The sequence below is a fragment of the Leucopleurus acutus genome (genome assembly GCF_964270905.1).
Source record: "Leucopleurus acutus genome assembly, chromosome: 15".
Taxonomy (NCBI): Eukaryota; Metazoa; Chordata; class Mammalia; order Artiodactyla; family Delphinidae; genus Leucopleurus; species Leucopleurus acutus.
The window spans coordinates 49,621,207-49,648,178 of NC_139157.1; the positions used below are offsets into that span (position 1 = coordinate 49,621,207).

The window sequence follows — 26,972 nt, forward strand, 5'->3', positions numbered from 1 at the left end:
ATTTTAGCAAAAATATCAAAACTGAGTTTCTAGTTTTTAAAGCAGGGGCTACGAGTAACCTAATCAGCACTCAATAATCCATTCCATATAGGAAGGTGAATAGAGACAATTATGATCTAAAATAGAATAATCCCCAAATCTTATTTGGGATTTGGATATCTTCTTGGCCATAGCTGTGCAACTCAATCACACACGAAGTTCTCCTTCTCTTTAATATAATGATTCACTAACCTAACAAAAAACATTCACAGTCCTGTGAAATTTTCTACAGCCTTTAATCCCAAAGGTTCTGAGTACACAAGAAAAAAATATAAGAAGAAGATGGAGCAGTTTATGGAGAGATGTGAACTCATTACATACCTGGGTGCCAAGATGACCAGAAAATACAAGGAACCTCAGTTTAGACCCATTGACTTCGATCATAAATTACAGACCTTTCTCTCTCTTAGAAATATAGACCCAGTCAATGGATAGAATGCTTGGGTAACTGCACCCAGAATCTTAGGAGTTACCTGAAAGGGATAAAAAGCAAATAGATTGAAAATCTGGCCCTCCCTGACGTACTTTTCCCTCCTGAGTGATACAACACGGCTGCGAGACTTCAAATGAATTCAGAGCTCTGCCAGCCAGGAAGGAGTGCTCTTCTGTAAGCCTAGGTTTTCATATAATTGTAAAGTTTATTGCTCTTTGCCTGAACTTTGAGGTTTTAACAAAAGTTATTCCATGTAGAATTCCATTTCGAATATTTAGGTAACTTATTTTACTTAATGAATCTACTGTTCATTTTCCTTTTTAATATTTTCAGCAGAAAAGTCAGTCTCTGTTAAATGTAAAGTCATTTATGCAGTAAATGTTAGAAAGCTTCAAGAAACAGAATTAACATGGATATAAATAAAATAGAAATATTGGTTACACTTTTAACATAGGGAGTTGTTGGTAAACTTCATGAACCTAAAGACACTTTATCATTTTCCCAACAAAATAAATGGAGTTTTGAGGTAACTAAATGGCTGCTGCTTTGCTTGATACATTATTCTGTAGTTAGAAATCGCCTGGATATTTGAGAAGGATGAAATCTGGAGTCTTTTCACATGACATTATCAAGAAGTATATGCTAGAGGAAAATTACTAAATTGAATTTGAATGAGATTTTAAAAATAAGATTATCAGTTTTTCAGCAGGACTATAAGAAATCTAGCACGTGAAATAGCAAGATTGTCTCTTTAAAAAAAATGAAGGTACAACCATTATCTTATTTAACCTTGGGTAAATCTCAGTTTCGACGAGCCTTTGTTTCTTAAACTCTAAAATGAATGATTTAGCTCTTTTTTCCCAGCGTTATTGAGGTGTAATTGACAAATAAAATTATACATATTTAAACTTTACCACGTGATGATTTTGATATAGGTATACCTTGTGAAATATTTTCCACAATCAAGTTAATTAATGCATCTATCACCTCACATCGTTACTTTGTGTGTGTGTCTGTGTAGTAAGAATGCTTAAGAATCACTGTTAGCAAATTTCAAGTATCATGACAATATTATTAACTACAGTTACCATGCTGTACATTAGATCCTCAGAATTTATTCATCTTATACCTGAAAGTTTGTACCCTTTGATCAATATCTCCTATTTCTCCCCTCCCCCCAACCCTTAGCAACCACTCTTCCATTCTCTGCTTCTATGAGTATGACCTTGTTTTTTTTTTTTTTTTTAGATTCCACATATAAATGATACCATACAGTATTTGTCTTTCTCTGTCTGGCTTATTTCACTTAGCGTAATGCCCTTCAGATTCATTCATGTTGTCTCTGATACCTACAATTTCAACAACGTTAATTAAAAACTAGAAGCCTGTTTTATATATTTTTATATGATATATTTAATAATAAAATAAGTTTTAAACAAAAACTAGAAGCCTATTGTCAAAGTTAGGATAAACCCCAAAAGTCTTTGAAGAGTTACTGATACACCCATAGATGAATCATTATTTTTTCAGGAGACTGGGAGCTGTCAGTAGCTGCCGACTTTTACCAGCAACGTAAGGCACCACTCACTCTTCTCTTCACAGTTCTTAGTACTGCTAATTTACCATCTTCCCACAGTGTTCTTAACGTGTCCACAGGCCTCCTCAGCCATTGTGTTTTCTTCTATGGGTATACGAAGTTTTCTTTAGCAATTAAACCCAAACTTTATTGCTTCAGCTCCCTCACCTTTATGAAGGGCAGTAGTCATGCAAAGTACCCCCAGGAATCTCTTGAGAGGTAGGGAGTATCTCACAGGCTCCAGAGCAAGTCCACACCCACTGGATATCTGCCATCTTCTGGGGAGCTTGTTCTATAATATGGCTTCACTCTGAGAACTGTACAAACCCAAGGGAGTGAGAAATCTCACAGCTCATCCATCATTGTTCTGGAGCTGCTGAGTTCTGCACAGAAGTGGGATGAATGCTCCCTCTCTCCTAAGGAGGGAGAAACTTAATCCTTGAGCTGAGCAAGGGACCAAATGCCATGTGATTCTCCCTTTTCATCCCTGTCTCCACAGAGTGTCTTCCTTCAAGTAAATCTATTTAATAGAGTGTAGCAGGTAGGAGCATTGGGTAGGGAGTGGGGAATCAAATTTCCAGAGCAGCTTGTAGCTCTGGACATTCCAGGTCCCTAACACTCGCATGCAAATTACAGTTCATTACATGCAGGACTCTATTTAGAATAACCACAGACAGGGCTACCATTCCAGGCTGTTTGCTGTGTGCTACTGGCTTTACATACAGTACCTTATTAAATTCTCACACATTGTATTAATATACACGAGAAGAGTTTCTTACCCAAGATCACATAAGTAGTAGAATCCAGATTCAGACCCTGATCAGACTGACTCCAGAGCCTTGCTCTTCCTTTACCACCTCCTACACTGTAAGTCCATCTCGGAAACCACCATAACCGTGGCAGTATTCCTAGGGCATTTCATTGGCCAGAGCCCTTTGGGCACTCGTGCAGGCATGTGTGTGTGCATGTGCATGTGCGTGTACTTTAGAGTATAAAAATATTACAGAAGACACAGGAAAATTTTTTCTGTTGAACCCAAGACTCCCTAGCCCCACCCACTACATGCATTCACACCCCACCTGTAATGGTTGCAAGTTGTGTTTTCTTTAGCAAGTTAGGTCAAGAGGTCTGTGTCCCTAGGAAGGGAGAATGACATTTCTCCAATGAGAAAGGAGAACATGCATCATTTAAAAACCTGTTATTAAAATCTTTTGTTTAGAAATTATGCTTGCATATTATTATAAATAATCCATCAACTGGTGTCCTGAATACGATGAAAGAATATTCTGACTGGGTGTCCAGGGACCCTGAATGTCTTCCCTGAGTGAAGCAGTAAGAGGGTGAGTGGCCAGCCCTCGGTGCTCGCTGGGGCCCATTACCCCCACGCTCAAGGCTGCCACCCGACCACTTCAGGAAGAGGCTGAGGCAATGCCCATCCAAGGGTCAGGGAGAGCGCTCAACCAGCCTGTGCCTCTTACATAGCCTGTCTAGATGTCATATTTACTACAACTAAAAGAACACATAATTTCACCCAGGAAGGAGAGGTAGTGCCCATTCGACAGACCCTAAGACAAAAAGTAATATAATTACAGTCAGTGAAATACGGAAAAGTAGGCAAAGGATTTTGCACTTCCTTTCCAATTAACACTCAGATACATCAAGTGGATATACTATATTTGACCATTCCTATTGCTAGACTATGTACGGTTGTACTATATTTTAAAATGCTGTAATGAAACTTTCTTCACCATATTTGGGATTATTAGCCTGATATAAATTCTGGGAAACAAAAGTACAAGGTGAAAGGATATGAATTTAAAAAAACTAAGATGATGATGCTAAATGATAGTGATGAAAGTGGTGCTCTTGGGCACTCCTGGGAACACTGTGAATTGCTATTTGGAAGGCGGCTTAGTAACAGGCATTGAGACCCATAAGAATAAATGGGCGGAAAGCAGAACCTTGTTACTTTAACTTGAATTAATAGTGATATTGAACATTATTACATATGTTGGTCATCAGTTGCATTTCTTCTTTTGTGAATTATTTTTTCATGCCCTTTGCTCTTACTCACTGGGTATTTTTAAATTGTTTTGCATGAATTCTTTATGTAATATACACAGTAACTAAGTCCTATTTTTTAGGTATCAAAGTAAGAGCTGTTCATCCTCCTCTTATGATATTGAATACTTTTCTAAGCTCTGGAAGTTCTTCTATCTTCAGAGATTTAATAAATAGTCTATTTTGTTTTCTTCGTGTGTGTGTGTGTGTGTGTGTGTGTGTGTGTGTGTGTGTGTGTTTATATTTAATTCTTTAAGGCACCAAGAATTAATTTCAGGATATGTTGTGAGCTGTGGTTTTAAATTCTTCAAAACTCAAAGTAATAAATACTATGGTTTTTCAAAAACATTTTCAGTTTTATTATATATTTCATTTTATTCTCAGTGCATTTATTAAAAGTTTTCATAAATTCATTGGTGAAGGAGAAGGAGTTCAAGAACAGGGAAAAAAAATGAGAGATATATTTTATATATGTATGCCTCAGTCTCACTGTGGGTGATTTTTTTTGTTTTATCTTTTTTGGTCTTTTTGTTTTGCTTTTACAAATGAAGGCCTGAGTAGAGGTATATCTGCAAAGCCTGAGGTCCCTTAATTATGGGTGGTTCTGGGAATGATACTTAGAAGGGTAACATCTAAATTAAATGGACCTTTCAAAATTGATATTCTAACCAGGAGGTGAAAGTCATTCCAAGGCTTAAGGAACACATATATTCCCCAAACCTGTGAGCCAGGCATGTTGAAAACTGCTTAGCCTATACAGGCATGTGCATATTTACAAGGAACTCTCCCAGACTAGGGTAAGAGATAAAAATATAAACAGATACACACCACCCCTGTGTACAGGAGATATGGAGCCTAGAAACTGGAGCACTACTGAATTAGTGCTATAAAATCCCTATAAAGTGCTTTATAGTCCCTAGAAAATGCCCCATTGGCATTGAACATCATCAGTTGCCTTTCTGTTCCCTTCAAATCCCTTTCAGTCATAATGAGCCTTGGACTATAGTTTCTTCCAGCTACAGTTACCAGTCAACTATCATAGCCTACAAAGATGTTTTCTGATGCCTTTCGTAATGGCAAAGGACTTTCACCAACCTTCAATTGCCAGCTGATCATGGCCCTCTCCTTCCTTCAAACTCCCGCCAAGTTCTCCATTGACTCAATCCACCCAGAAGCCAGTATGTGCTGGGCTCTGCTGATGAAGTCCTTGCAACCTCCCAGGGCCAAAGATGGAGACAAGGGTGGACAATGGATTTGGTGGAGAAAGAGAAAAACTCCCTCTTTATCTGTAAGTGATTTTACTTATAACAATTTATAGGCTATACCCTGATAACTCAAATATTAATATCTCAAATTCTTTTCTCACCTCTGAACGCCAGACTCTTATCTATAATTGCCTACTGTGTATCTTTACTTGGTTATCTAGTTGACATCTCAAATTCAATATGTCCACCCCATACTTGTTATCCACCCAACTTTTCTTCCTCCAGTTTTCCACCAGATCAGTTAATGGTAATACCGTATACTCAGTTGATTTGGCCTCATACCTAGGGATTAACCTTGATCACATTCTTTCCCTCACTCCCACATCCACTCTCTCAACAAGCCCTGTCAAAGAGAACTACCTCCAAAATATACCATGAGTCTGGACTTTTCTCATGTTTTGCACTGATTTCATCTAGTCTCTATACCTCTACTCATGTCCCTCTAGGATCTACTTTTCATCTAGTACCTGGGTACTCTTAAAATACATAAATCAGGTTCATCAGTCCCATTTTAGAATCTTCCAATGGCCCCCTATCTCAGTTAAAATAAAATCAAAATTCCTTACTCTTGGTATATGTTAATTTTATGTGTCAATTTGGAGGGTGTTTTGGATGAGATTAAAATGTAAACCAATGACCTCTGAGTAAGCAGATTGCCCTCCATAATGTCAGTGGGTCTTATGTAATCAGTTGAAGATGTGCATAGAACAAAAATACCAGCCTCCCGAAGCAAAAGAGAATCTTCTAGCAGCATGCCTTCAGACTTCATCTACACCATCAGCTCTTCTGGGTCTTGAGCCTGCTGGCCTATACTGCAGATTTAAGACTTCCCAGCCTCCATAATCATATGAGCTAATTTCTTATAATAAATCTAAATCTCTATATATCCTATTGGTTCTGTTTCTCTGTATAACTCTGACTAATACAGCGTAAAAGGCCTTGTAAGGGCCCTGCCTAACTTTTCAACATATTCTCCAATTCTTTTTTTATCTGTTCCTTCCTTCTTTTGTATTGACTAAGGACTTTTTAATTCCGTTTTCTCCTCTGAGGGTTTTGAAGTGCCTGCATTCTATTTATATCCATTGAGTGGTTACCACTATTCTTAACATGAATACTTACTCTAAACGCAATCAATACCTCTATCCTTAAAACACTTAATACCAATCACCAGCTCCCATCTTAAATGCTATTTTTATTCAATATTTTAGATCTAGTCTACTTGTTTGCGATCCAAATTAGGCATTTTCTTTTCATAATCAGTGTTTGTTTAGATTTTTCATTTTTCGTCTCTCACCATTCCATCTTACAACTCAGACTTTCCTCCTAGCATTATTTTCCTTCCTAGATTAGGGTTTGTTGACAGTCAGTGATTTCAGTTTTTGTTTGTCCAAAGAAACAAATTTTTTTTTGGCTGCATTGCGTGGCTTGTGGGATCTTAGTTTCCCAACCAGGGATTGAACCTGGGCCCTCGAAAGTGAAAGCACCAAGTCCTAACCACTGGACACCGGGGACTTTCCCTCCAAAATTGTTTTCATTTTTCCCTTGTTCCTTATGATAATTTTATGGTATACGAAATAGAAATAGACACTCTGAATAGGCCTATATTGATAATGAAACTTAATCAATAAATAATAACCTTCCAAAATAGAAAGCATCAGGCTCAGATGGGTTCACTGGTGATTTCCACCAGACGTTTAAAGAAGAAACTATGTCAGTTCTCTATATAGTCCCTTTCAGAAGACAGAAGCAGAGGGAATACTTCCTAGTTCATCCCATGAGGCCAACGTTACCCTAATACCAAAACCTGACAAAGACATTACAAGAAAACTATGGACCAATATCTCTCATGAACATAGATGCAAAAATCCTCAACAATAATATTAGCAAATTGAATCCAACAAGTATAAAAAGAATTATATGTCACAACCAAGTGGAATTTATCCCAGATATGCAAGACTGGTTCAACATTCAAATATCAATTAATGTAGACCATCATATTAACAGGTTGAAGAGGAAAAATCACATGATCGTATTAATAGATGCAGAAAAAGAATTTGACAAAATCCAACACCCGTTCATGATAAAAATTCTTGGTGAAATAGCACTAGAGAATTTCCTTACTTGATAAACAACATTTACAAAAATCCACAGCTTACATCATACCTAATTGTGAGAAACTAGATTTCCCACTAAGATCAGAAATAAGGCAAGGTTGTACCCTCTCACTACTCTTTTTCAATATCACACTGGAAGTCCTAGCTAATGCAGTAAGACAAGAAAAGAAGATAAAATGTATACTGATTGGGGAGGAGGAATTTTTTTTTTCTTTTTTGTGGTACGCGGGCCTCTCACTGTTGTGGCCTCTCCCGTTGCGGAGCACAGGCTCCGGACGCACAGGCTCAGCGGCCATGGCTCACGGGCCCAGCCGCTCCGCGGTATGTGAGATCCTCCCGGACCGGGGCACGAACCCATGTCCCCTGCATTGGCAGGCGGACTCTCAACCACTGTGCCACCAGGGAAGCCCGGAATTTTTTTTTTATTCATAGATGACAATGACTATATAGAAAATCCAAAAGAATCAACAACAACAACAAAACCTCCTGGAATTAATAGGTGATTACAGCATGATGGCAGGATATTAGGTTAATATACAAAAATCAATTGTTTTCATATATATTGGCAATGAACAAGTAGAAGTTGAAATTAAAAACACAATACCATTTATATTAGCACCCAAATAAAATAAGTACTAAGGTATAAATCTAACAAAATATGTAAAATATCTATATGAATAAAACTACAAAGCTCTGATGAATGAAATCAAAGAACTAAAGAAATGGAGAGATACTCCATGTTCTGAGTAGGAAGATTCAATATTGTCAAGATGTTAGTTCTTCCCAACTTGATCTATATGTTCAATGCAATCCCAATCACAATCTCAGTAAGTTGTCTTGTGGATATCTACAAATTGATTCTAAAGTTTATTTGGAGAGGCAAAAAAACACAGAATAGCCAGCACAATATTGAAGGAGAAGCCCAAAGTCAGAAGACTAACACTACCTGACTACAAGAGTATAAGCTACTGTAATTGTCTTGGGGAAAGAATAGATGAATAAATCAATGAAACAGAAAAAGGAGCCCAGAAATGGATCCTAAGCAGGGCAGTGACTTCAGTCTCTGGATGTGATCTGCATTTGGAAAGATCTCCTGTATTCCTGTGTATTGGAGGGAACAACACTGCAACTCAGGCTAGTTAGAAACCCTTAATAGTCTACTGAAGAAAGATGCTGAAAGTCTGAACAATAATGATCATTTTAATGATAGTAGACATGAATTAAACAATTAAGCCCATTTCATACTTAATCTTGTTTACCCCACAGCCACCCAGTGTTGGCACTGGTGTCAACTTCTCCATTTCACAAGTAAGGTAAACAAGGTTGACAGGATAAGTAACTTGATCAAGATCACTCAGTACCCAGATCTGTTTGACTGCAGCTCTCTCTTCAGGCCCTTGGACTCAGGCATTGGATGATGGTTTTGATGCTGATGCTGATGCTGATGATGACGACGATGACGGTGAACGTAAAGGCGCTTTCATTCATTCGGCACACATGAGAGACCTGAATGCCGGCTTCAGCGTCCAGAAAGGAGAAAAGACTAAATTGATTAAGGTGTCAGTGAGCCACTAATAGGATATAAAACTTCCATAACTGCAGAGGACAACGCCGCTACTGCCCTCTGCCCCCCACTCACCTCAAACACCAGACCTGCCAGGACTCCGTTGGCGGCGCCTCCGGGGACCTCAGGCTCTGCTCCACCCCGCCCCGCGCCCGGGCGCCTCCGCGCGCCACGTGGTCCGGCGTCCGCGCAGGCGGGTCCCGGCGCCGGCGCTTCCGTGTTGGCTGCGGCGACGGCGGCGGCGCAGGGGCGGAAGCCGCGCGGCCCGGAGACGGCAGAGGCTGGCCGGGCGGAGCTGGGGGCCTGGGCGGGCCCGGCGTGGGTGCGCCCGCCAGGCCCCGTGTGGTCCACCCGCGATTTGGACTCTGCCGGGCGTCCGGAGAGGTAGGTCCGCCACTGGCCATCCGTCGGTGACGCGGCACCGCAGCCGTGTCGACCCCTCCCCAGCCGGCAGCTCGCGGGCCCGGCCCAAGAGGTCCAGGGTCGGAGGTAGGGGCCTCCCCCGCGGCCCGCTCCCAGCTCGGCGGGCTCCGGGGAATCGCGCGCCCTCAGCTCCCCGCACCGTCGGGCGCCAGCCTGGGCGGTCCGCGCCGCCTTTCCAGAGGGAGGCCGGATACGTTATTATTACTTCATTGCAGCTACCCCAATTCACTTTGTTTTTCTTCGCTCTTTTTATTTTTGTGTCACAGACAAAATGGCTAATAATATGTAAAATCGACGACACTGTAGTTTTCATTCTTCTGTTTGTGCAACTATGGAAAGTTAGTGCAGGGAAGGACTTTAGAGATGGTTGAGCCCAATTCCTTCGTTTTACAGAGCAGAAAACAGACCCTGAGAGGTCACGTGGATGTCGGAAGTTCACCCAGCTGGGTAATGGTACAATAGGAATGAGAACCCAAAGCTAAGTTTTTAAATAGTCTTTTAAAAGTGGTAAATGATGAAATTTAGCCAACAAAGTGAAGTGACTAGTAGGTTCCTTTGGGCTGGGATTAATCTTGTTAGAGAATGACTCCTCCTTTTTAAACATTATTTTCTTATTTCAGGTTTAATCCTTCTTGGGCTTCTAAAGAAAATGGCAGAAACATCATCAGAGCCTTCTGGGCAGCTGGTTGTACACTCAGACACTCACAGTGACACCATCCTGGCCAGTTTCGAGGATCAGAGGAAGAAAGGCTTCCTCTGTGACATTACTTTAATCGTGGAGAATGTGCATTTCCGGGCCCACAAAGCCTTACTTGCTGCCAGTAGTGAATACTTCTCAATGATGTTTGCTGAAGAGGGGGAGATTGGCCAGTCCATTTATATGCTGGAAGGCATGGTTGCCGACACGTTTAGTATCCTGCTGGAATTTATCTACACGGGTTGTCTCCAGGCCAGTGAGAAAAGTACAGAACAAATCCTGGCTACTGCCCAGTTCTTAAAAGTCTATGACCTGGTAAAGGCTTACACAGACTTTCAAAATAATCATAGCTCCCCAAAGCCACCGACTTTGAACACAGCTGGCGCTCCAGTGGTTGTTATTTCTAATAAGAAAAATGATCATCCAAAGCGGAAACGGGGAAGACCAAGAAAAGTCAACAGTCTGCAGGAGGGGAAATCAGAACTGGCTGCAGAGGAAGAAATACAGCTGAGAGTGAACAATTCAGTTCAGAATAGACAAAACTTTGTGGTTAAAGAGGGAGACGATGGTGTACTGAATGAACAGATTCCAGCAAAAGAATTGGAAGAATCTGAGCCGGCTTGTGAGCCAGGTGGAGGGGAGGAAATGCCAGCTGAAAAAGATGAGAACTGTGATCCCAAGATCCAGGATGGGCAGGACAACCAGAATCGGTGCAGCAAGCGGAGGATTCGGAGGTCCGTCAAACTGAAAGATTATAAACTAGTTGGGGATGAAGATGACCAGGGTTCAGCCAAGAGGGTCTGTGGAAGGAGGAAGCACCCCGGTGGCCCCGAGGCCCGTTGTAAAGACTGTGGCAAAGTGTTTAAGTATAATCACTTTTTAGCAATCCACCAGAGAAGCCACACGGGTAATTACTCTTTCACAGCTTATTGGAATATGTTTTGGAGAAGTAACAATAATAACAGCTTTCATTTATTGTGCAATGTCTATGTGATGGGCATTGTAATAAAGTATACATGTTATTGCGTGGAATTCTCACAACAGTCCTGTGAGACAGTTAATATTGTGCAGATGCAAAGACTAAGTCTAGAAAGCTGAAGGTAACTTGCCCAGGGCATCCATGTAGTGACAGGTGGGAATTGAACCCAAGGAACCTGATTCCAGAACCTCTCTACTTATTTGAAGTTGTTGGTTCAAGGCTTGAATGTCCAGGAATCAAGCTGTATCCAAAGTTATTATGCTTTATGATTCTTGAAGATTCCTCATCTTGACCATAGCTGTGTTTTTGCCCAGATCTGTCTGGACAGCTCTCTCACTCAGCCATCTAGCTGTAAATGCCTTTTCCTTTTTGGTCTCTCTAGCCCCGTACTGGCCAATAGCTCTTTTGTGAGTATGGAAATGTTCTATATCTATGCTGCCCATTTTGGTGGCCACTAGCCACTTGTGTATTTTGAGCACTTGACATGTGGTGAGTGTGACTAAAGAACTGAATATTTTATTTTATTTTATTTTATTTATTTATTTTTTGCGGTACATGGGCCTCTCACTGTTGTGGCCTCTTCCGTTGCGGAGCACAGGCTCCGGACGCGCAGGCTTAGCAGCCATGGCTCACGGGCCCAGCCGCTCCGCAGCATGTGGGATCCTCCCAGACCGGGGCATGAACCCGTGTCCCCTGCATCGGCAGGCGGACTCTCAACCACTGTGCCACCAGGGAAGCCCCTGAATATTTTATTTTAATTAATTTGAATAGCCACCATTCAGATGGTGGCTAGGCTGACAGTGCAGCCCTAGCCAGAAATCCCTCCTCCTTTGAGCTCTCTCTTAACGTACCTCACTCGCTCTGCTTTGGGTCAGGCTGTAGTTATATACCTGTAATCTACCCCTCAACCTAATTGTAAGCATAAGTATAGGGTCTGGTACTTAAAACCTGTCATCCAGCAGCCTGCTGTCTTATGACCTGGCAGCATCCAGCAGTGTGGTTCTCAACCTGGCTGCATGTTTTAGTCTCCAAGGTAGCTTCTAAAACTACCAGGGCCTGGGTCCCAGCCCCAGAGCTTCTGATTTCATTGCCTGGAGTGTTGGTGTTTTTAAAAGCTCCCAGAGATTTTAAGTACAGATAGACTGAGACCCTGAATTTTGGTTCTTTGAACACAATAGACACTTGAGAAATATTTGTTGAACTGTGACAGAGGCTAGTTTAAGGAGTTAAATAGTTCTACGAGATTCATTAAGGAAAACAGCATGTAGCATCTTCCCTTTTCCCAGTGGTTTCTGCAATTTTGCATTGAATCACTTTAGTGTGGGTCTCTTTTCTTCCATTTGAGTGGTTACCAGTAGATCCATACAGTCTGGAAAACCGCCTTTTAGTTCCAGAAAAATTTCATGAATTATTTCATAGATGATTCCCCTCTGTTTACTCTGCTCTCTCTTTCTGGAACTCCTCCCATTTGGATGTTGAACCTCCTGGATTCATCCTCTAATTTTCTTATCTTTTGTCTCCTATTTTCCATCACTTTCTGCTCTACTTTTTGGGAGATTTCCACTTTATCTTTCAACTTTTATTGTTTTTCTATTTCTACTCTTATTTTTTTTTTTACTTCTAGGAGCTCTTTTGTTCTCTAAATTCTTTTTTTGTTTGTTTTTAGTTAGAATCCTCTGTGAGCCTGTTAATAACAACATTTACTTATTTGTTAATTTTTAATGCTTTCTTCACTCTGGGCAGTCTGTTTTCTGCAAGCTGCTTTTTCTCTTATCCGTTTTGGTATCTATTTCTACTACTAAAGACCTTCCTTGACTGTCTGGTGATTTTTTTTTAATCATGTTCAATTACATGCAAGAATGGTTTGCTAAAAGATTTTTTTTTAATCATGTTTAATTACATGCAAGAATGGTTTGCTAAAAGCTACTGGCAACTCTGCAGATGTAGACAGGGCCTGCAGGCATCTTGCTGATACCCGGCATCACATTTTCAGCTCTCTTACTGCTGGCCCTTCGCATTCCAGGAGAAGATGCTCCACCTCCCACCTGGGGGCTGTGGGCCTGGCTGCCTGCGTCTAGCACAGGAGGGGGCAGAAGGCTGGGGGTAGTCTCATCCCAGATGTGAACTTTGACTTGCTCTCCCTGTCATAGTGGCTCCACTGCGCTAGGAGACCTCTAACCCTGAGACCCCTAGTCCAGGGATCCTTCATCCGATTTACCCTCTTGAGAGAACAGTCTCCATCTTCTGCTGGGGAGAGGGTCAGTCTCCTGGTTACATGGAGTAGGAGACTGGACCTGGGGGGCCTAACTACCTTTGAAACGGACTGTCATTTATCCTCCCTCACCCCTATTTTCAGAGATAACAGGTGCCACCAGTTCCTGACCTTGAGGCTCTGTCTTAAATTAGGTTGTGTGTATCTCAGCGCTCCTCACCGCTGGTGTAGGACTCGTCTAGCTCCATCTTGCAAAATGTTATTGCTGATGTTGTCTCTCCTGTTCACTGTTGTTTTAATTTGGGAGGGGACAGAAGGATGTGCAGATTCTTGCTTACATCATGTTTCTGGGGCTCTTATTCCAGGGGAGCGACCTTTCAAATGTAATGAGTGTGGAAAAGGCTTTGCCCAGAAGCACTCCCTGCAGGTCCACACCCGGATGCACACAGGCGAGCGGCCGTACACCTGCACCGTGTGCAGCAAGGCTCTCACCACCAAGCACTCGCTGCTGGAGCACATGAGCCTGCACTCAGGTAGCGGGCTTGCGCTGGGGAGCCAGCTGCCACCAGATTCCCATTCCTGGGGTGGGCATTACCGTGATCTAAATGGTCTTTTCTCAGCCTCGTATCATTCCCCACATGATACCGTTGAAAGACAGAATTGTGCACCTGTCAGAGTGTAGTTTAGAGTTCTGCACAGCATTGAGCCTTAAAGTAGGGTTTATAAACTGGCTGCCGGCAGTGCAGTGTGCAGTCATGACTTGTTTAAGCACCAGAGTTTAGAATTATTTTACTTTGGATGCCTGTGCGGGGGAACTTGAATTCTCCAGTTCTGCCCCGGTCTCCATCACTCCCTGTTGCCTTACATGCTTTTGCACATTTATGTTACTGTGGTAGACTCTGAAGGCATTTGGGTTTGTAGACAAGTCACTTGTGTTATTTGTAGAAAATGGGGATCTGGGCCCACTGTGATACTTACCTTATTAGTGAGCATTCCAGTTCTTTATAGTTTTTTGCGTGTTTTGTTTGGCAGGACAGAAGTCTTTTACATGTGATCAGTGTGGAAAATATTTCAGCCAGAAAAGACAACTAAAGAGCCATTACCGAGTTCATACAGGTACAATACAGTGAGAGAAAATTTGGATTGGCTGGGGGAGAAACGCAAATACAAATTGTTTCCAAAACAGTAGGTTCATATTGTAGAAGATAAATGAGTTTTTAGGGAAATAGTTCTTAAAAAGCAATCTAAATTAGGTGTCCTTGGGTTACTCTCTGCTACCTTGTGATTTATATTAAATTTTTATATTGCAGTTTCGGTGCCACACGCAGAAACCCTGCAAAATTGGTATTGTTCAAGGCACCAGTTGACTAAGAGGGCACCAGTCGATTAGCTGTTAGTGGTGCCTGGACAGAGGTGTCACCACCCCATAGCCGTCAGTCTAGGCTTTCTGCAGCCTGACTCCACCTATTGTCCTTTTTTCTTTCCTGCCAACTGATAATAAATGGAGGGGGGATTGGGAGCATCATTTGAGATCGGTTGGCCACAGTGACACCAGTGCGTTGAGGGAAAAAGGAGATAACACTTAGGGAGACTGGAAGGGTCCCACCTCTGATGGGGAAGCAGTGAGTCGAGATGTCTAGGAAACTATTAACTGTTACCAAATTTAATTTAAAAATTGTTGTGTTATTAAAGCACCATATTTAAAGTGATTATTTTTCAGGGAAGTGCTTTAATACAAATCACTGAAGAAATGCAGGGACAGCATATATGCACTGACACTTTTTTTATTGTTGCGACAAGGCCACTCGTTACCGGAATGTAACCACTGCCGCCGCAAATTCATGGATGTGTCTCAGCTAAAGAAACATCTGCGGACACACACAGGTAAAAGTCCATCTCACCCTGTCTTTCTAGTGTGCTTTATGTTTTTAGGGGAGCGAGAAATGAAGTACTGGGAGTCCCCTCTTCAGACTGTGTTTTTGTAAATTGTGTGGGAATTTTATAAGTAGGTCACATAAAAAGCCCAGGCAGAATGCTGTCACACAATCCTGTGGGGACATCACATGTCTGTAGGTTAGCAAAATGGAGCGTACTTACTGAGCATTGTTCGTAAATGAAACCTCATCTAATACCACAAAATAGTACAAGTCTGAATCAGGTTGCGTGTTTAAATTTTAATTTACCTCAGCATTGAAGATTATCAAGATAAACTTTTTAGAAAACGAAGCAGACACTAAGGCAGCACAGGCACTGAGGATTTTTCCACTTTCTCTCCTAGAACCAGTACTTATAACTTAAGCATCACCACCTCCAGAAAAATCAGCTTCCAGGTTGAAGAGGAGGCAGGATCAATTAGGGCAGGTCAAATTCTTTCATTTAAGATCAGAAAAGTAAAAATGTGGGCCTTTTAGAACTTTGGGTAAGAAGCATTTCTTAAAAAGAAACATTTCTTAAAAAGAAACCTGTTAGTTTTTCTAAGAAAAGCTTCCTATTCTAGATTGATGGTTTAATGATTCTGTTAAATTGTCTACCAACATTATATATCAGATTGCTTTATGTTGCTTTGGACATTTTTTTGAAAACACAATTTTTCTCAAAGTCATTTACTTTCTTAAATATCTCATAAGGTATGAGTTTTATGAAAATGGATCTCTATACAGTCTTTCTACAGACATCATTAGTAGGTTCTGTGAAATTTAATTCATCCACTTAACACATATTTACTGAACAGTGCCAGGCACTGGGTACCAGGCCCTGTTGTGGGCCCTGAGGATACAGCACTGCCTGAGATGGACAGAGCCCCTGCTCTTGAGGGGTTAACATTCAAACAGGAGACAAAGAACAAGCGAGCGAGTAACCTATTAGGTGGGGATAAGTGCTCTGAAGGACTAAACGCAGGGGCAGGAGGCAGGAGGGGGAGCTGCCCTTTGACGTGGGGGCTTGTCTGGGAAGGCCTTGCTGATGAGGTACCATCTTAGATGGAGATCTGCTGCTGTGGGGAGTGAGTGAGCCATCGTGTCTACCCCGGAGAAGACCGTTCTAGGCAGAGCCGGGGCGGTGGGAGTAGGAGTGTGTAGTGTGGGTGGACATCAGAGGCTGCTGGAGCCCGTGTGACACGGGGTTCCCGGCCTGGCTGTGTGCTTCGACCCCCTGAGAAGCTTTTAAAAAGACAAAGCCTGGTCCCACCCCCAGAGATTCTGATCGAAGTGACTGGGGATGAGGCCTTGGAATTGGCATTTTTAAAAGCTCCCCAGGTTTTCCTAGTGTGCGCTTAGGCCTAAGAACTTCTGAAGGCACAGTAAAGACTTTGGATTTTATTCTGAACGGGATGGCTTTACTGCGAGGAGTGACATGATGTAACAGAGAATTTTAATAGGATCACAGCAGCCGCCGGTGTGGGGTGTGGGGTGAGGCAGGGGCGGAGGTGCCCGTAGGGGTGAGGCAGGGGCGGAGGCGCCCGTAGGAGGGTGGAAAGACCCATTAGGAGGCGGTACCGCTTGGCGCAGGGCTTGGTGCAGGGTGGCAGTGGTGGGGAGGCAGCGAGTGGCCCAGCGCCAGATGTATTCTGAAGGAACACTCCCGTGATGGGCCCGTGATTGGATATGGGGGTGAGCGGAGGGGAGGCGGAAGCAGCCGGAAGGGTGAGAACCCGGGGAAGACGGAGGGACAAATGGAGAGTTAGACTTTAGACACATGGGGCGTGAGACGTCTGTTTGGCACCCCGGTGCACGAGCGGAGGAGACGGCTGGGTATCTGTGCCCGAGCTCACGGGGCACCGCGAGCAGCGGTCGAGATTCCCGTGCTTACACACAGGCTGTAGGCAGCGTATGGGGCTGTGAAGAGAACCCCCGCGGGAGGGCGGAGGTGGAGGAGAGCCGAGCTGTCTCGGTTACGTGGCGCAGTGCCCGGGGTGAGACGTTTCATCTTCTGAGCATAAGGTGTCAGTGAGGCTTCTGGTCTTTCTGAGGAGAACCAGGCCTTGAACTGGGGGTGAAAGCACGAGTCCTCTCTCCAGAATCCCAGCAAACTCTGCTCCACCCACGACCCTGAGGAGCAGAAGAGAGAAGTGGAGGATGCGATGGGTGGGAGAGGAGATGACAGGGACTCTGTAAAGTTTTTGTCTGACTGAGAGATAAGAGGTCAAACCCGTCAAAAGATTGGGCTCTTGGAAGCAGAGACTGTGACCGTTCTGTCCTTAGCCTGGAGAATATGCACAATATTGGTGTTGAAAAGAGTTGGGGTGCCGCTTGCCTGCTCCCCGGGCAGAGAGGAAGGTTTGGGAGAGGCTGCTTGGCAGAGCTGGCGCTCAGCCTCCATGGACAGTGGTGAGGACAGCCGCCAGCAGGGCAGGCGGGTCCTGCCGAGAGGGCCACACCCATGAGAAAACCAAGACTCTCTTCTCTTAGCTCTTTAAGTGCAAACTCTCTCTGGGTTAGATATCCTTTGCCAAGCACAAAAAAATCAGAGATAAACAAGAGGTGCTTTCTTCCCTAGAGGGCATGTTCAGTGGCGGGGGTGGGGGGTGGGGGGGATGGATGCAATTTGAAAGGGAAGCAAGGTGACAGGCAGTGCCAACGAGGTCGCTGCAGCTCAGTTCTTTCCCCATACCTGGAGCTGGTCAGGCTTTCAGGAACTGAGCCAAGCCATGCCAAGCAAAGGAGTGATAAACCATCGAGTATGTTCACTTAACAAAGGGGCTGCACCTCTCTGTTGTCTGCAGTACCGCCTTCCTGACATCACTGTACCTGCAAACCAAGTTAGTGATCCCAAGATTGCTTGGTGAGCTGGGGGCAAGTTCAGAGAATTAGCCCAGGTCATGGAGAAGCCTGGTGCATGGCCTCTGACCGCAGTAGAGTCCCAGCCCTCCAGTGTCCCTGTCCCTTGTGTGGTGTTAGGTAAACACTGATCCTCCCCTGTGGGCTCCCACTACTCCCAGGTAGATCCCCTGCCTGTGACACAGTTAATTGAGCCACAGCTTTCATTCACAGCCTCATTTTGTTGGATTGGATTTGAAGCTTCCTAAATCTCAGCCATGTTTTCAGACTATCCTTTAATGTTGCTCATCCCCAACTTTGAGAGACCTGGGGGTCCCTCACTGTAACATACCTTTCCAGAGTTTACATGTGATCTAGTAAGAACCTCAGTACAGCGTGATACGAGCCCCAGTAGAGGTGTGAACATAGGGACAGAAGTGTTTCACTTTCCCTGGGAAGGTCTGGGAAAGCGTCCCAGATGAAGGACCTGAGTCTTGAAGCCAGAGTAAGTGCTAGACAGACAGAGGAAGCTGGCAGAGGTGTTTCCAGACAGGAACAGGATGCGTGGGGTTGACGATGTGAGAGGCTGGCATCCGAGGGCCGTAGTGAGGAATTCCACGGTGAACAGCTAGAGTGAGAGTGCTGACAAGGGGCAGGCCCCTGGTGAAGCGGGGGGTGGTCTTTGGGCAGAGAGGAGGCATATTTTGGTTCGTGCATTGAAAAGGACTCAGGCAGCCCAAGGAGTATGGTCAGAGAGGGAAGGTCCTGGGGATGAGCCAGTTACCAGGCTCTGGGGAAGAAAGATGAAGGCCTTCAAGTCAAGAGAGTGGACAGAAGAGATATACTTACGAGATTTTTAGTCTGGGAAAAAAAGAGTCACTGCATATGTGACGAAGTGTTAATAGCCCAAATATGGGAACATGAGTGCCCAGGAGAAAACTGGGCAGGGGGACCTGAAAGGCATATCACAGAAAAAGACATAGGAATGGCCAGTAGACGTCTGAAACGATGTTAACTGCATTAATTGTCAGAGAAAAAGAAATGTGCATTTCTTTTGGCCCATTAGATTGACAAATATGTGAGGAAATGGGCATCTTTAAGTTCTGTTGATGGGAAAGGAATTTGGGAATTTCCTGGAAAGAACTTTGGCAATGTGAATCAAAAGGTAAGCTGTCCAGTTGGGAAAAGATGTTTGCATAAGGATGTTCAACGTAAGCAGGATTGTTTATAATGTCACAGGCTTAAAAGTGACTTAAATGTCCCTCAGTAAGGGATTAGTTAGGTAAATTTTGGACAAGATACATAGTGGAACACAAAACACCATTTTAAAATGTCTGTTTGTTTGTTTTTAACCATTTTTTTAAGATGAATTTTCCATTCCCGTTCGAGGTTACAGACCAGCATGCACTGGCCGATCTCATGGTGTACATAGTATATCACCTGTGTGTGTGCACAGAGACGCCCGTAAAGGTTTCATCACAGTGTGAGGTGGCAATCTACAGGGGAATTCTGAGTGTTTTTTGTACACTTTATGCTTTTCAGTATTATTTGAGTTTTCTACAGTGAACGTTGATTTTTGAAGAAAACGAAAGCAGCTGTTTGAGGAATTTAAATGTACAGAACTAGATTGCCAGTCGAATGTGCACTCGGAGCAGACTGGACTGTCGGGCCTGGCTGGGTCAGGGGCTGGACGCTGCTGCGTTAACCAAGATGGTCACGTGGGTTTTAGCCAATGGGGTAGGAAACCCGGCCATGCTACCCAACAAGCCCGCAGGAGTCGGTACCCTCTGGAGCTGGGATGGGGATTCACAGGTCGTCAGAGTGGGGTGGGATGAGGGGCATGCACCGCTGAGGAGAGGGTCTGGAAGGAAAACTTCTGAGTAACTTAAATATTTCTGTCAGCATCCCCCTGGGTGAAACCTGCACTCGTGTCTCTGCCCTGTCCTTTCATTGCCATTGTCTGATCCTCCTGTAACCAACTCCCTTCTGGCCCCGCTGCCACCCAGGCCCTGTCACCTCACCTTTTCTCTTTCCTCTCTGTCTGCTTCCTGCACCTCCTGGTCCAGGCCTCGGCACTGTGGCTTAGACTGTTACACAGATTCCTACAGCCGCCCCTGCCCACCGTCCCCACATATATTTTCTTAGTACTTTGTCCTGTCTGTCTTCTGCTAAAAACGTCCAGAAGTTCCACGGGTCCTCTGCCTGGAATTTACGGCTCTTCGTGGCCTGGCCTCACCTTTTAGGTCCCATGCTCGTCAGAGTGAATCCTCATCCCTCTTTGTCCTCCCTGTGGTCATTTCCGACACCCGCTGTTTGGTCATTCTGCTTATCCTAGTACCTGAATGGGGCCTCTCTCCAGTCCAGCCAGCTCCTGCCTCGTCCTCACGCGTCCTGTCCGCAGAATTGTTGATACCACTCATTTGAGTGTTCAGTCAGCTGCAGGCCTGCCGCTGTACTTGATTACCACATGTATCTTTTTGAGGCTGTGATCCTGTCTTTTGTTTCCTTTTTGTTTCTCAGCTCCGTGCTTTGTTGAGGGTCCGCCCATCCTTGTAGAGCTGAGGCAAAGGAAGAAGGAATGTGTCGGTGAACCGGAGGCAGTGGAGCCGTGTAACCGTTACCAGAACAAGTTAGGAACCAGAGGAGTAGGAAGACTTTCCCCAGATTCACGTTGGCTAGGAAAATTTGCCTTCTTACTGTGCTCGAGGATGTTTCTGGAAAGAGTTTCCAGTATTGAAAACATTTGCCAACAAAATTCCTGAGGTGTTGCAACCCCAGATGGAATTGAATGATAACGTGAACGTTGTTGTATGTGCTCCCCACACAGAACTTTACAGTGACAGGCGGACAGAGCAGGTACTCAGTCTTGGAATTGGGAGAGGGAGAAAAACGGAGATCAGAATAGAACGCAGCTCTGGTTGGAAAGCTGTGGAAAGAATGACAGTGGCCTGGTTTTAACCTTTGGAGTGGTAAGAGTTGCTGCTGCAAAGACGCAGACTCACCCAAATTGTCACAAGTGTCCTCTGCCTAGATTGAACTTGGGGAAACATCTCACCTGAATTTTCTAGTAGATGCTGTGAAAGGGAAGCTACCTGACCATCCCCCACTTCACTCATCCCTTGTTATATAGTTAAGTGGGATTTTTCTTTTTTCTTTTTCTTCTTTTTTTTTTCAAATTCATAGTTCCCTTGCCTGCATTAGGATCACTTAGTTGCATTTCTGGAGGGCATGGCAGTCTGTCATTGTATGTGCAGTGTATAAACTAGCGCTAAATAAATGCTGTTGAAGCCTTATTAAAATTGTCAGGGACTTCCCTGGTGGCTCAGTGGTTAAGAATCCGCCTGCCAGTGCAGGGGACACGGGTTCAATCCCTGGTCCAGGAAGATCCCACATGCCGCGGAGCAGCTAAGCCCGTTTGCCACAACTACTGAGCCTGCGCTCTAGAGCCCGTGTTCCACAACAAGAGAAGCCACCGCAATGAGAGGTCCACGCACCGCAATGAAAAGTAGGCCCCTCTCGCCGCAACTAGAAAAAGCCTGTGTGCAATAACGAAGACCCAATGCGGCCATAAATAAATAAATAGATAGATAAATAAATTTATTTCTTAAAAAAAAAATTGCCAGACCCCTCTAGGGGTCCGGAGCAGTCACGACATCTTATGTGGGCCTCAGTTCCCACTCTGTGAGATTCATTTACTCAACAAGGATTTCTGGAACAGTGTGCGAGGCCCAGTTCTAGGCACTGGGGTCCTAGGAGTAGGCAGACTCACAGATCATCCTACATTAAGACTGGGAGAGAGAGGTGTAATAAATAACATACAGTATATAAGGTGGCGATAGCATTGTGGGAAAACTGACTTGGGAAGTGGACCAAGACATGCTGGGGCAGTGCTTTGGGTGGTGATAAAGGCTCACTGGTAGTGTGACACTTGAGCAGAGACTTGAAGGCAGTGTGGAGAGTGAACCACACTGGGAGACCCTGTGATGAGTGCGAGTGCGAGGGCCCTGAGCGTGGCTTGCTTGGGGTGTGGTGTTCAGGGCCTCTCCAGGGGCTGTGTGATGAGCAGGGGAGAGTACCTGGTGAGGTTAGGCAGGTTTGGGGTGAGGAGTGGCAGTGGGTGGACAGATCTGTCAGAGCTGTGATTCCTTGTAGGCCCAGGGCTTTGGCTTTTATCTCTGGATGGGATGGGGAGCCATTAGAGCACTTGCAGCAGAGCGTGATAGGATCTGCCTGTGTAAAGGGTCACTCCAGTTGCCTCATTCATTGTGGACGACAGGGAAGCAGAGCAGAAGTGGGCAAACTCAAGGAGGTTGCTGCAGGGAGGTGATGGCAGCCTGGGCCAGGGGTGGCAGTGGAGGTGGTGAGAAGTGGTCAGGTTCTGGATACACTGGGAAGGTAGATATAAATGTGGATAATCCACAAGTCACCCTGGTACTCAGGGGCCCTTGGGAAGGTCAAGCAGTAAAGTGTGGGAGTGTAAGTTACCTAAGGGTGGACTGTACAGGAGCGAATGTGTGTCCTTCGTAGAATCATTTACCCCCTTGTTTCAGTGTTTAAGTGTTTGAGGGAAGGAACCGTACCCACTTTCTCTGTATCCTCCTGGCATCTAGGACACAGTGCTCAGGTACGTAGTAGGTGCTCGCTAAGTGCTTCATTCATTCACTAATGCTTACTGAGGGTTCAAGAGCTGACCCGAACACATGCCTTTGTTCTTTTTTATATTGTGAAACTATGGGGTGGTTTTTGCTTTTTGTTTTATTTTGGATGTATATTTCTGAACACTTTCCCCTTTTTTAGGTGAGAAGCCATTTACTTGTGAAATCTGTGGCAAATCTTTCACAGCAAAGAGTTCTCTTCAGACCCACATCAGGATCCATCGGTAAAGTTTTGCAGATCCTTTTCTCACGTGGAGTCCTCATCCAACCCTGGCGTTCAGTAGGGTGACACACATTCCCTATATAATCCTTTTCCCCAAATTATTACTCTAGTAGAAGTTCCTGGGCAGTTTATTATTTTATCTTTTCAATAAAGAAATTCCTCACTTAGGCCAAATCAGGAAAACTGATTCTGGCCAGCAAAAGTTTGCGTTATTGATGTCATTTCTTAAATTTTGATTTATCTTCAGTCAAAACTAAATATTTAATATTTTCTGAATAAATTATTTGTTCATACAACTTATTTCCGGATTTGATTTAGTAGTTCTTCTAACACAGATAATTAGGGGCTACTCAAATTTTTAATATTGAAATCAATCATATATATATTTATTTGGCTTCTAGAATCTAAAAATGGCTGTGAGAGCTAAAAACAAAAAAGAACTTGGTGTGTAATTTATTACTATTTACCTTCTTAGCTGAAATACACACTGTGGAATCATCAAATTTTATCGTATCTGACCCAGCGTCACAGCCCCATCTACCACCTGTCCTCAAACACCCCTCCCTGCCATTCTTTTTTTTTTCCTTAAGATTAGAAACTGAAGTCCATGGCAGGCGTGACTTGGTCCAAGTACTTAAGTTAGTAAGAGAGTCCATGACTTATGCTTCCCAGTCAGGTTGATTTTCCTCTCTTCTTGACTGCTTCTCCCTAAATGATCAGGAAGTGATAAATAGATCTTCCTGTTTTTAAAATGAAATGTATATTTTCTCGTAGAGGAGAAAAGCCATATTCCTGTACCGTGTGTGGCAAATCCTTCTCTGACTCGAGTGCCAAGAGGAGACACTGCATTCTGCACACGGGCAAAAAGCCTTTCTCCTGCCCTGAGTGTAACTTACAGTTTGCTCGCTTAGACAACTTGAAGGCTCACTTAAAAATTCATAGCAAAGAGAAACACGCGTCCGATGCCAGCAGCGTTTCCGGCAATAATAATGCTGAAGAGGTCAGGAATATTCTTCAGCTGCAGCCCTATCAACTCTCTACCTCCGGAGAGCAGGAAATTCAGCTTCTTGTAACTGATTCTGTACATAACATCAATTTCATGCCTGGTCCTAGCCAAGGAATCAGCATCGTCACTGCAGAGAGTTCCCAGAACATGACGGCAGACCAGGCTGCTAACCTCACCCTGCTCACGCAGCAGCCAGAGCAACTGCAGAACTTAATTCTTTCAGCTCAACAGGAGCAAACAGAACACATTCAAAGCCTCAATATGATTGAAAGCCAGATGGAACCCTCACAGACCGAGCCAGTGCACGTCATCACACTTTCCAAGGAAACTCTGGAACATCTTCACGCCCATCAAGAGCAAACAGGGGAGCTCCATTTAGCAAGCGCTTCAGATCCGGCTCAGCACCTACAGCTGACACAGGAGCCTGCTCCGCCACCACCCGCCCACCAGGTGCCCCAGTCCACGCCGCTCAGCCAGGAGCAGAGCTGACCCGAACACGTGCCTGACTGCTCCGTCGGCCTCTTCTCCGTCAGCCCGCTGTGACCGGATTGTGTGCTTGAAGTCAGGCTTTCTGCAACGCTCACTTACAGATTCTTACAGAGATGTGGTAGCTCACTGAGCCAGCCGATAGCGTCCATCCAAGAGGCAAGATGTGTATATCGTGTCTTATATCTAATACTGATTTGGATTTAGCATTTCAATATTGATGAATGGTTTTCATTTTCATTTACTACATCTCTTAAAGACTTGTGTAACTTTTCTTTGGGGGCATTGCATTAAACTTTTCTGTGAGTATTAAATGTTCACAGCCATAGTCATGGTCTTACTGACTTTTCCAGTTATATTTTTTATTTTTTAGAACGAAGAAAATCATATGTTGTATTGGGTACAATGGTTCGTTGTCCCTTCCCCCTTAGGCAACACAATTGCCACTACAAGACAAGTTGGGGCCGAATATGACAGATTACAACTTTGGGGACTCTGTCCTTTTAATAACTTCCAATCCCCTAAGACAGAGTAATTTCTCAAGGTTTAATCTCTGTGTGGTACAGTGGGCTCATCATGTCGTGTTTAAGATAGAGTCAAAGACAACATGACCTAAATGTCTATTTTAACTCAACATTCACAAAACAAGAAAGCCAAAAGAATAGGATTATTTTTTAAATTCTAAACTCGACTTTTCTGAGAAACATAGATTTACATGTTTTTTTAAAAGCAGGTTGTTAAAAATTTAATTTAAAAGGCTAATGAAAGTATGAAATTGGATCAAGATATTCACCCCAAATAAATTCTGAATTTTTGTCAGCTTTGATATTTGATCTCCATGGTGAAGTTAAAGCTTTCTTAATTATCCTGGAATATAAAATTCAGTGTAATTTATGTTAAATATACTCTACTGGATTCTAATTGATCTCTGAAAATGTTGATCTATGTATTGTGTCTGATAACTTTTTAGATAGGAACTTATAATCTATTTTTATTGCAAAGTAGGTTAAATCTCACAAAATAGACACATAATTTTTAAAAGTAAATTCTCCTAATCTTAAAAATAATTTTGAGCCTCAGAGACTTAGTAGCCAGCGTGTGTCTGTAGTTGTGTGATTTTAAATAATCGTCAGAAGATTAAATTATGTTTGGGTTACGTTTTTTCCAGCTCAGCCTATGTTATTGAATACGCTGACCACTTTCTCTCAAGTAAACTGGTAGAAGATTTTTGAGAAAAGGTGGGCACTAGTGTATGTTAATTAACATAATGCTGGTGGAGAGTAGGGGTAATCGCCCCTAAAATTAACAGGATCTTCATGTCAGTCACTCTTTGTTTTAGAGATCTTTGATTTCCACCTGAGTCAAATAAGTGTTGGGAGGTTAAAGTAATATAGAATAGTTGAGGTTTGAGAGAAGATGAAAGCAGTTTTCTAACATATCTAGCAAAGTATACTTTATTGTATATAATTCAGAAATTCATAAATGATTTATATGTGTCAACCAAGGTATGTTAAATTAGGCCTGACTAGAGATATAATTTTTACAAATACACTTATGCCCTAAATATTATTTCAGGTTCTTGACTTTAGTCATTTAAACTATTTACCTTAACCTTATTGTTGAAGTGCAGGGTTTTTACCAGCTTTTCAAAGCCTACTGGCCCACATTTTCTCCAGGAGATATATAGTATTAAAGCAGATAAATGCTTAGCTACTCACCCTGGGTAGCCGGATAATTATTCAGGAAGTATGGTCATATGACTGTTTACAAGTCAAGTTTAACTAGCTTTATGACAGTCTGCCTCTGTGCTTAGATAAATGTAATGTGAGCCACATGTGTAATTTAAAATTTTCCAGTAGCCACGTTAAAAACATAAAAAGAAAGTGAGATTAATTTTAATAAAATCGCTTATTTAATCCAACATGTGCCAAATATTTCAACATGTAAATATTCAATATTAAAATATAATAATATTTGACATTCATTTTTTCATACTACGTCTTCAAAATCTGGTGTGTATTTTACATTTATACAATTTACAGTTGAAAACCTCGATTCACATATTCAAGTAGTTTCAGACATAATTTTTTCCCCAATAACTGAAACAAGTATCAGTTTTAAAATTTATATTAGAATTAACTAAAAATAAAACCTAGCTCCTCAGTCACACTAGCCACATTGTGAGCACTTGGTAGCCACAGGTGGCTAGGGGCTCCTGTGGCACAGGCCTACCCATCTCTAGCGTGAGAGCCAGTCCCAGCCATAAAAATCTCTTCTGGAAGAGTTCTGGGTTATCTGACCAGCTGTCAAAGGGAAGTGAGAAAAGGATAGCTTTATAAATCAAGCCTCTCTTCTGTGTCCCAAATACACATTCTGCCCCTTTGAAGGAAATCCTCAATTTTACGGTTTCATTGGCTTTTTTGTTTGTTTGTTTTGGCCACGCCGTGCTGCATGCGGGATCTTAGTTCCCCGACGAGGGATCAAA

General features: G+C 43.3%; 2 protein-coding genes across 4 annotated transcripts in view; both read left to right on the forward strand.

Annotated features, from left to right (window-relative positions):
- AK9 (adenylate kinase 9) overlaps positions 1-760 on the forward strand; it is a 121,080-nt gene extending 120,320 nt beyond the window's left edge. Inside the window, exon 39 of the mRNA XM_082856089.1 lies at positions 272-760. Within this exon, the coding sequence (XP_082712215.1) occupies positions 272-474 (203 nt within the window). The 3' untranslated portion in view covers positions 475-760. The remainder of the gene's footprint in view (positions 1-271) is intronic.
- Positions 761-9,310: 8,550 nt separating this feature from the next.
- ZBTB24 (zinc finger and BTB domain containing 24) lies at positions 9,311-26,397 on the forward strand. 3 transcript variants are annotated; one of them, XM_082855929.1, is made up of 7 exons: positions 9,311-9,436; positions 10,096-11,079; positions 13,729-13,896; positions 14,396-14,479; positions 15,164-15,247; positions 22,915-22,996; positions 23,770-26,397. In XM_082855929.1, the coding sequence occupies exons 2-7, from the start codon at positions 10,125-10,127 to the stop codon at positions 24,488-24,490; spliced, it is 2,094 nt and encodes a 697-aa protein (XP_082712055.1). In that variant the 5' UTR covers positions 9,311-9,436; positions 10,096-10,124; the 3' UTR covers positions 24,491-26,397. The 3 variants fall into 3 exon arrangements, 2 of the variants coding, with proteins under 2 accessions (XP_082712055.1, XP_082712056.1); XR_014326794.1 differs by lacking the exons at positions 22,915-22,996; positions 23,770-26,397 and having other exon boundaries at positions 14,401-14,479; positions 15,164-15,192; XM_082855930.1 differs by lacking the exons at positions 22,915-22,996; positions 23,770-26,397 and having other exon boundaries at positions 15,084-15,200.
- Positions 26,398-26,972: the final 575 nt, after the last annotated feature.